At 27.2% G+C, this 10,927-nt stretch overlaps 1 protein-coding gene across 1 annotated transcript in view; it reads right to left on the bottom strand.

Moving 5' to 3' along the window:
• LOC106689191 (spire type actin nucleation factor) overlaps nt 1-10,927 on the bottom strand; it is a gene marked incomplete at its 3' end in the record, with an annotated part of 233,316 nt that overhangs the window by 81,950 nt on the left and 140,439 nt on the right. The window contains 1 exon segment of the mRNA XM_067051884.1: nt 10,246-10,360. Coding sequence (XP_066907985.1) covers nt 10,246-10,360 — 115 coding nt within the window.

The following is a 10,927-nucleotide window of genomic DNA, read 5'->3' as shown; positions in this document are numbered from 1 at the left end:
ATATAATAAATACGTTGAATAAAAATAAAGGAAGAGATAAATATGAAATATTTCTTGTAGTTAGGAAGTTGAATGTAAGAAACCCCCAACAACTGTGAGTTAGATAGCCCGCAATGCAGAACTGTATAACTGGTTCTGTTTAACATGGCAAGGCGCCGTGCATGGCGACAACCGCCCAGCATGAGAAAGCTTTTTTACTCTGTCGGCATTATATTAGCTAGGTTTAATAAATCCAACGATAATCTAAATAATACTTCATATAAAAATATGTATGATAAAAATTTAAAGATGGACTTCCTTATTTTTTTATTATTTATTGTTTCGGCTACTAGCCCTATTTAAAGTATGTCAGTAATTTATAAAGATTAATAAATTACTGTGAAGTTATTTTGAAATTCATGTTAATTGAATACATCACTATATATCAGTACTGATAATATAAAGTATTTAAGTCAAAAAAACGTCGATGTAGATAAATCTAAATACATAGATTAAAAAAAAAAATAAACAAACTTCAAAATTAAATGTATGTAGCTTATTCACAGAGTTGTATATTATGAAGAATATCCTGGTTAAAATTGATTGAACGGAAAAGTTTTTATATAAAATTTTTTGAACTTTATTTTTTAACTTCATAAGTACTGCTTTCAAAGGGCTATAAATCCAGTTGTCAATGATATATTAATTCAGTTACCCAAGTAAACTTAAAAATTTAAATTTAAACTTAGAAATGTAAACTTAGAAATTTAAAATTTGACACTAACCAAGGATTCTACATTAAAAATTGCGAAAAAAATATTTTTATATTAGAAATAGAATATTATTTAGATAAAAGATAAAATTGAACAAAACTTTTTTGATCTTCCTCTTTACTTTCTTAAGTACGTAAAAACACGTTTTAAGATTAACATTGAGTTCTAAGAAAACATTTTAATATTTATTTATAATTTTTATTAAATAAATGAAAACGTATTTTGGTTAAAGAAAAACACGTCGGTACTGTTTATTATCGTAAGAATTTTCATAAGTATATAAAAAAATCAAAATAAAAAGATGGATTCAAACCGGCTAATAATATTATAGTACAGTTAATCAAGTATCAATACGCTTACAATATGTATATTAAAAAACATATTTTTTTTTAATAATTTATTTCCGACTTAAAAATCATAAATATAAAAGATTTACATTAACAGACTCTTGGACACGACTGACTTCAGAATGTCTAATACCTGTAACAGATTTCCATCGATTAAAATAAAATTAATAATTTTAATTAATTATAATCCTTAATAAAATGATCCAGTTGTTAGTTTAGAATCTTTAATTTCGATCAATTAATTGACTATATCTTTCATCATATAAGAATAAGAAAAAGACTAGTAAGAAAAATTCTCTACTGCCCATTATCTAGAATTAGAATTAAAAAATTAATTATAAAATATATAATTATTGGTAGATAGTAAAATTTTCATACATAAAAAAATGAACCAAATAATGAAATTTAAAAAAAAAGTTTAGATAGTAGAAATTGTAAATATAAAAATTCTTTTTAAATTTAAGTTTGGAGTATTCAATAATCTATTACCATTTAATTAGATAATTTATTTAATTTAATATATATTTACGATTTAGCGAAATTATATTCATAGAAAAATAATAGATACTAGAAAAATACAATAACAAGTGATAAAATTATCATAACTGTTATGAAAAGAGCGACTTAAATCTTACAAGTAAGTTTTGAACCATAAATACTCCATAAAATTAAATTATAACTTTGATATCTTTACTATCGCCTTTTTCTTTCACAATTATTACTCCACAAATTTAGGATAAACAATTTCCCTTAATTAATTTAAATACTTATTAAACTGACATTTAAATACGAATATTAACTTAATTTACAATCACAATATATATCACGCTACTTTTTTGCATAATTCAAAGTAGTTCTATGTGCTTTTATTTTTATTAATAATATTTCCAACTAAGAAAAATTATTAAAATTGTAACATAATAGTTTATTATTCTTGTAATAGTTTTTAGAGGTATATAAACATTAATATGTCCGTATTTTTGAAAAATAATACTATAGATATGTACCTAATTTTGAGAGAAGGAAAGTATTATTATTATTCAATATCATTTTTGAAAACAGATTTTGGATAGTGATATAAAGGAGAAACGTGTGGACTTGTGGACTTAAGTAGAAAATCTAAATAAAATCACCACAATAGTCATGGCGAAAAACCGCAGACGATAAACCCGCATCTATTTTTTTAAAAAAATTGTTTTACTCAAACAGTTTTATGTTTCGGTTTTTATTTTGATATGCCCTTCACTTAAAAAATAATATGACAAATTTTTTTAGAAAATATATGAATAAGGAGGAAATAATAAGAAACGTAAATTATTAGAGCAATGAGAAACTGTTTTTTTCGTTCTGTATATTACGAAAATACAGGTGGAAAATAATAAATCAATTTCTTTTCAAGGAATAAATATTTATTTAGTTTTATTATTAATAATCATATATAGATCATGAACAAATAATGTCATATTTAATTTATTAATCATAAATATTCGGTACAGTACTTTGTTTCGTTTTTCTTTTTTTTTTTAAGTAAATTTCAATCCTATATTCTTCCATTTTATTTTAAAAGAAATAAATGGAAGAATAAAGGCTTCAAGATTGTTTTGTAAGTAATGTGAAATACCAACAAGAACAATCAAATTTTGGACCTCTCCATACATTGGCCTCCCTTCCGTTGTCTATTTCAGTTTTTAGATTATTTCTATTATGATTTATTATTCGAAGTACATTATATGAATAAATGTATTTTCTATCAACTATATTGATTTATTTATCAATATAATCATATAGACCTACTTTATCTAATACGTATATGCTCAGACTTAAGAAAATAATTCTCATCAGTATTTTATTTATTTTTTAAATAATTTAAGATATAATTATAATTTGTAGAAAAAATATGATTCCCCGATCCAAACTGAAGCTATAAAACTCCAAGTTCGCAAAGCGCGAAGTTTAGTAGCACTTTATCCGGAGGATATACCATAAAAAAGTACAATGAATATTAGAAAACATCCGCAAAAAAATAAAATCAGAGTAAAATGAACACGAAACGGTAACTGTAGCAATAGGCTAAAAAAATTATTTTTTTTATTTATTTTTTATTTATTGATATTTACAACTGTATAAAAAATACAACAAGTAAATTTGATCATAATGACATAATGATAATGATATGATACAGCATGTAGAGAAACTACCCAGTAGTAGAACTCTAAAAACAATTTACAATATAAGGTCTCGAGGCCATCCTTCTTTTCAGGCGCCACGAAGGATTGCCAGGAATGGAAGAGGAAGCAAGGTTAGAAAGTAGTGGGTTTGGGAGTTTATAATGGAAAGAATGATATCGGGTTCGGGCTAGATCGGTTACATAAGGAACATTTAGGTCTTTATGGATGGTTTTATTAGTAACAAAATAAGGAGTATTGAGGATTTTGGATTGTAAGGATTGGATACGAGAGGAATTCGAAGGTTTAATGGAGCCCCAAAGCTCCACTACGTATGTCCAGATGGGCCTTATTATTGTCATGTAGATCAGTCTTTTGTAATGAGTTGGAAGTTTAGACCGTTTGTCTAGTAAGTGCTGTAATAGTCTGAATCTGCGTGCAGTTTCCTGTCTTTTAAGTCTTGTGTGCGGATTCCAGGTTAGAGCCACATTATTAAAGTATACTGTAGAGCAGTCGGCAGGTTTACGACGAAGAGTAAATGTGATTTGTTGGGATTTATTTTTATCCTCCAATTTCGACACCATTCTTCGAGGATTGTGATATGGGACTGGAGAGTTTGGGATGCAATGTATGGATCACTGTTCACTGACAATAGACATGTATCATCGGCATACATGGTGAGGATAGTGTTAGGAGTTGTTGGGATGTCACCTGTATAGACGGTGTAGAGGATGGGACCGAGGATACTACCTTGAGGAACACCAGGGGATTGAAAATAGAGGGATGAATAGGAATCATTGTGGTTTACTTGGAATAATCTATTAGTAAGAAAGGAACAGATGATGAGAAAAAATGTAGGAGGTAGGAATTTACGGAGTTGGTAAAGCAGTCCTGGGAAAAAAATAAATATATTAAATAAAATAAATTTAAGGGCAATTAACAATTTGACGATTTATTTTACTTCTTGGTAAATAATGAAAATGAATATTTCATATAGTGTACACGGAAATGAAAATTTCATGGACTGAAAGTGGCTAAGCTGTGAAATATTTTTCATTTACAGATAAATTTCAAACCAAAATATCAATGGATATTTAAATATTGAATATATAATACATTTTGCATCTTTTTAAACATATTTATAGGGAGTTTCTTTTATTCTAATTTAACATAAAAAAACGACTATATTTCGGAATATCATTACTTTTTTCAGACATGTGACAATGCCAGCTGAAACAGCTACTAATATATTTTTATTTTATTTTATTAAAAAAAATATTTTTTTGTATGAGTAAATTAATTTTTCAAGCCCACCGCGTGTAATTGCCTTTTTCAACAATGGAAAAGTAGCAGTGTTGACTGAACTACTGCATAACCAAAGGAGAAGGTATGCAAAGTTCAAAATTAATGCGAAGTTTGGGATGATATCCTGAAACGTCAATATTTTTGATTTATTAGTTCAACAAATAAAATATAAGAAGGAGGTCTAGTTGACATAGCATGAAATTAGACTGTATATTTAACCCTCCTCCCCCCCAAAAAAGAATTTTATTGAGGTTCCCGAATCCGAATCTTCTGAAAACAGATTTTCTTTCCAAACTGCTATATCGATCGATACAATATGTTATTTTAATAAAATAGATTAAATGATGAAAAATAAATTTCATATGATTTTCAATGATGAAAATAAAATTAAAATAAATTTTATCAAACTAAAACTAAAATCTGTAGGGTGAAAATACGTACGTAATTAAATTAATTAATATCTATTCTTATAGATAGATTAATTTCATAAAATCAGATTATCCACAGTGAAATTCGAGCTAAATAACGTTGAATTAAGAGCATCAAATATAATATTTATAAAATACAAAATTGTCCCCGAATTAATGTTTTCAATTTTAATAACCACTTAATCTTCATGAATATCCTATAATTCTCTCTTAATATTGAAAGAATGTTGGACGGACGTCACAGTGGTTTGGTGGATTGCTGATATAATGTGATATATTAGTTCAATAAATTTATAAAAAAATAATAAAATAAATATTCATTTCGCTACAATAAAACCATTTAATTAATTGTTACGAATCATGAGGTATTAAGAGTTAATGTAATATACCATAAAAAAAGTGCCGATCTAGCAAAAAAATACGTTCAAAATAAGTATATTTTATAACTCACATTAAAAAATAGATAAATAAAAAACCTTATTAATTTTGACAGAATCTAAATCCCGCTCCAATAACACAAACAGGAATGAATTATTACAATAAATATGTCGTAAATTAAAAATGTATTACAGAATTTTATAATAATACTGTACTACTTCAGTACAATTAGTACAATACTGTATTAATACAGTATAATAATGATAATGATAACAAAACTGAAAGAAATAGAAAACAATAAAAATTAGGTCAGATTGATGAATTAAATGAAGATAAACACTATTATACAAATACAAAAATAGTGAGTTTATGGGTTGTTATGGAGGTGAGTTTATCTTAGGGACAAAAACAATAACACATTCTATAAGTTACATGAAGTTATAATTAATTGCTCCATACTTACTAATAAATATTTTTCTTTGGAATAGATTGAGTTTTAATTAACTATTGACTGATTTAAAGTAGGAAGTAAAGTTTGTCGCTATATAAATTTTTAAGCAGTAGAAAACGAATTAAATAGTATCTCTAGGTAATAGAATCTATAAATTGCTTATCTAGGCATGTAGAATGAATATTTTTCATGATGCCTTGTGATGTTGCACAATATGAAAGCACCCAGCACATTTTATCTACATTCAAAACTTTTTGACTGTGTTCAGTGCTCATGGGATCAGTGTTTCACGTCAGGAATTGGGGGAAGTATATACACAACAAACACCAACTTATTAATGGTCGTATGTAATCAGAAAAGACAACTGCGAGAGATGGTTTTGCTATCCACTTTTTGAACCTTGCCTGTCTATAACTAGTATTCCAACGTTTGCTGAGACAGAAAGATACAAATGACAACTAACCTACTGAGCCGAACATGGAACCTGCAAAGGAAACAGTGGGGATGGAAGCCACGCATGCGGGCAGTGAGCGCGGCGCACTAGCAACGACGGTACCAGGAGTTAAGGAACTGACAGGAGTTAGAAACTGGGCTGAGGCGGGTATCAGAGGAGCTCCTAAAACATGATGATCTCCTGGTCTTAGTCTCCCCTTACTCAGTCCTCTCTCGCCTCCTTCCCTCTTCTTTCCCCCTTCTCCCCGCAGAACCTACCTACTGGTGGGAAAGAAGCTCCTACTCCTAGTAGGCAATTCCCCAGCAATGACACGAACTGTATAGACTCAGGTATTCGCACAATCTCAAATGTATCAACTGCAAATAACAGTGGAAGTAGTTGATTTTTTATTAATTCACGGTAATTGGCATTCCGAAATGGAGAAATATAATTACAACACAGAATAATGAAATGATCCAGAAATCAAGACAGCCAAAATAATGGATCTCCCATTGGAATACAATTCCAATGTTTTTTTTTTTTTATCGACAAAAAAAAGAAAACTAAGACGGTAAAATATATTTTCTTATAGTGCTAAAGCTCACGTGTAACATAACATGCAAATAATCTCTAATTCATTTTAAGGATAATTTCAGCTTCCGGAGATTTTCAATTTATAAATTTACCACTTTTTGATAATAAAGTGTTAGGGAAATGGAATAACAACATAAAACTGCCAAGATATGTTAATAATAAGGAAAACAATGAGTAATTTGGGAACTAGAGTTTACCAACAATTAGACCACTTTTATAACTAACACGAGGAATTAGGTTTGAAAATAGAGAAAAAGTGAGTCCGAATCGTTATTTAATGAATAAATAATGGGTTACATTACATTTCCAGACGTTTTGGAACAACAAGAACTTATTTAAGAAGAGAAATTATTTACCAATTCCGTCACTGCGTACACGTTGCCCAGGTTAAAAAGATAAGAGGACTAGAAAAATTATGTCCACATGTACGACCATTACTCAGATGTAATAATAAAATGTCAGAGCAATAAGTGATTTTTTTTTGTCATATACATTTTTTTAATAGTAAACGTTTCTAATTTCAATTAAAACTTTGGACTATATATCTTGGTTTTACTGCCGTATCTGTCCCAATCTCGTTTCGATAATTACCCACAAAATATGAAAATCTATTTCAAACATGATGAGGGAATTATAGAGTTAAAACCAAACATACAAAAACAAAACCATCGATTCACCCAGAACAGGATACTCTAATAACGAAAAGCAAAAAAAGGTCATGTTTAGACTGATCTATAGCCGATTGCTTGAAAGCGTTTAGAAGTATTTGTATCATTACTTATATAATCAACATTCATTATTGATAGTTAATACAACAATTATTACATCAAAATGAGTTAGATTTTAAATTTAAATTTTAATATTAATTTTTATATTTACGATTTTAAATTTATAATTGTATATTAATATTGTAAGTTTTTCAATGTTTAGCACTTTTTTAAACAGAAAATCTCATTGTTTGAATCAATGATTGATTTATTGATAAGTTTTAGAAATTGATTTTGCATTTTTAAAATAGTATTGTAGAGCTTCTTTGAGATTAGAACTTGAAAGTTTTTGAGTCACATAAGATTCCAGTATACACTTCGCATAACAAGAAAATATGTCCTTTGGTTAAAATACCTTTAGCTTTGAGTGATCATATTTTTTAAACTCTGAAGATATGAGTGTTAAAAATAAAAATAGATATTAATAACTATTATCCAAAAAAATACTATTTAAAATTATTTTTGACACTAAACTCTATCGTTCAAAGAATTCGTAAAGGTTCGGTTTAAAACAATATGAAATACAAAGATAATTATAATTATCTTGGTATATAATTCAATATAATCGTATTAAATATAATTGTTTGCCTATTTTATTTAGATCAAATGAGGAAGCAATAATATTGAAGATCTTTAAAATTTAATTGAAATAAAATATTTTTCATTACCAATACTTAACTAGAATATATAGTTAATAGAAACAAAAAATCGGCAGGTGCATTCGAAAGTCTCAGTTTAAAACATAAACTTTGCATACAAAATATATTTTTTTATACAAAAAAAATCTATTAGATTTCTAGGAAGATAAAAAGAGAGAAACGACCTTCTTATATTACCTAAACTTGTTGAATGTGAGAACGAAATAAGCAGAAACAAGTATTGTAAATGCGTAAATGTTGGTATTCAGTTTTACGAAGAGAAGGCCTACATAAAAACTTTCAAAATATCTCTAGCTACTAATAAATTTCGAATTCAAAATAAAAATTGCGATCCAGCCAATGTTACATAACTAAACTTACATAATAGCGTCTTGGTTGGGGATGCCCTTGAACAGAAAGGGCTTGAAATAGAATTTACAATCAACGGACTTTACTATTACAGTACTTTATTATTACGGACGTAATTATTTATTCAAGTAATATAGTTAGTTCTCAAGACAATGAAACTAATTAATGTAAAAAATATAAAAAGAAAAAAAATTCATACTTTACCCTAAAATATACAATACAAACATCACATACAGAAAATTAAATATTTTAAAAAAATTCGAAATAGGTGCTTAAAAAGTTGCATTAGTATATTAATTGTTCATATATTTTTAATACGAGTATTTACCACAATTTTTAAGAAAGAATAAATGACGTTAACATTTTTTAATATTAATAACTGATATTTTTCCAAGATATTTCTCTTTCTTATAGAGAAATGTCTTAAAATAAAGCTCTGTAGACATACATAAACAATTAAAACTTAAAAGATAAAATTTATCTATATCAAGGATTAAACTTAAAATAATCTATTGGTAAAAACTGCATTCTTTTGAAAACAAATATGACGTTTTTTTGTGAGTCTAAGAAGAGGAATTACGGGATATTCGAGAAATATCTGGGTAAGGTGATTGATGTTCCATGTATAACTTTTGCAATAATTTTCTTAATTTAAAGTGAAAGTAATTAATTAAACGAGAATTATGTTTATTATTAATAAATGACTTTATGTCGACACAAGTATCGTATACAATGCAGTAAACTAACAGTAAACGTTAGTGGTCAATAATCATTACAGAACATTAACATTTGATAATAAAGTAATAATAAAATGAATGATTGAAAATTAAATTGAATTAATAAACATAACATGGTTAAAGTTAAATTTTTAAGGATAGTTAAAGTAATTAATTTTTTTTTAAATAACGTGATTTCGATGAAAATAAAATATTTGATCTCTAAAAAATAAAACAAAAAAATATGCATTGAATTAAATTTTTAAGTGTTTTAAGCAGATAATTTAAATTAAATTAAATCATACTTAAAAAATTCAATTCATTGCGAATTAATTATTTTTTTAAGGAGATATTTGCATTTATCAGATTATCACTGAGAATAAATTTACTACTACCGGTTAATAAATAATTACAAATTTCTTTAAACATAATGTTAATATACAAGGTATAATTTGTAATTTGTAGTGTTATTTCCAATAGAGACGAACCTCAATTAGATATAGACTGCCAACAGATAAAATATAATTTACTTACTACATTAAACCATATTCGAGTTTCGTCCTCCTTCATTTCATATTTTCATTTGTTTCGGTGAAATATCAACTGTAAGGTTTATTGATTAAATAAAATAAACTTTTCGTTAAAGAACATTAACTGATATTTTACAATATTTATTTATAATTATCATTAGTAATTTTAATATGTTTCGCTTACTTCTACTTCATACTACCTCGAAACCGGATATTCTGGCATTGCCAAAAAAGGAAAATATGCTAGCGATTTTTACTCAAATGGTCACAATTAATAAATAAAATCGCTAACTGAAAAAGACATGTTAATAGAATCAGTTGCAACATATAACAATAATAAATATATAAATATAAATAAAATAAAGTACTCACTCCTGTGGACAGGGGACGGCTTGAGGTGGACTTGCCCTTGCTTGATGCTCTCCAACAGTAACTCTCTCGGCGAGGAAACTGTACACCTGGGTGGGTTCAGTTTTCTTTCAGAAGCCTGAACAATATTGAAATTGTATATTAACTTATTATAAAACCTAGGAAATCATATTTTATTATAGCGCTATGCTTAATTGTTGGAAAATGGTTTCCTTATAGCAGTTGTTAATAGCTAGAGAGGTTGCAAGATAAGAGCTATAAAAACGTATTTTCTTTTATTCCATAATCGAAGTAAATGTTCAAGAGTTGAAGCGGGGAAGTGTTTAACTTTAGAGAAAATGCTTATATACTATATTGCAAGTATTTAATTTTAAGTTTTTAGCTTTCATATAAAAAAGAAAATAATTGGAGATAGGTGATTAGTTTTTAATTTTGTCAGACAAATATATAAATATTAAAATCTATACATAAATATGAGACTGTACATTGGAAAATATGTGCATATCGGCAGTTTTATGTAAACAAAATAATAACAGAATCCAACTATTTCAGAAGGGTATATGTCATATTTTACCAGATCTGGAAAAGGGATTTTGCTGAAAAACCTCGAATTTGTTCATATTTTTGAGACCCTGTTACATCCCTGAGTTAAACTAATAAATATCAATGAGTATTCTTAAATATA

Source organism: Halyomorpha halys, unplaced genomic scaffold (genome assembly GCF_000696795.3).
Source record: "Halyomorpha halys isolate HHAL.00 unplaced genomic scaffold, Hhal_1.1 Scaffold1295.1, whole genome shotgun sequence".
NCBI classification, from domain to species: domain Eukaryota; kingdom Metazoa; phylum Arthropoda; class Insecta; order Hemiptera; family Pentatomidae; genus Halyomorpha; species Halyomorpha halys.
Note: the sequence above shows the minus strand (reverse complement) of the source record. Positions and strands in the feature narration are given on the sequence as shown.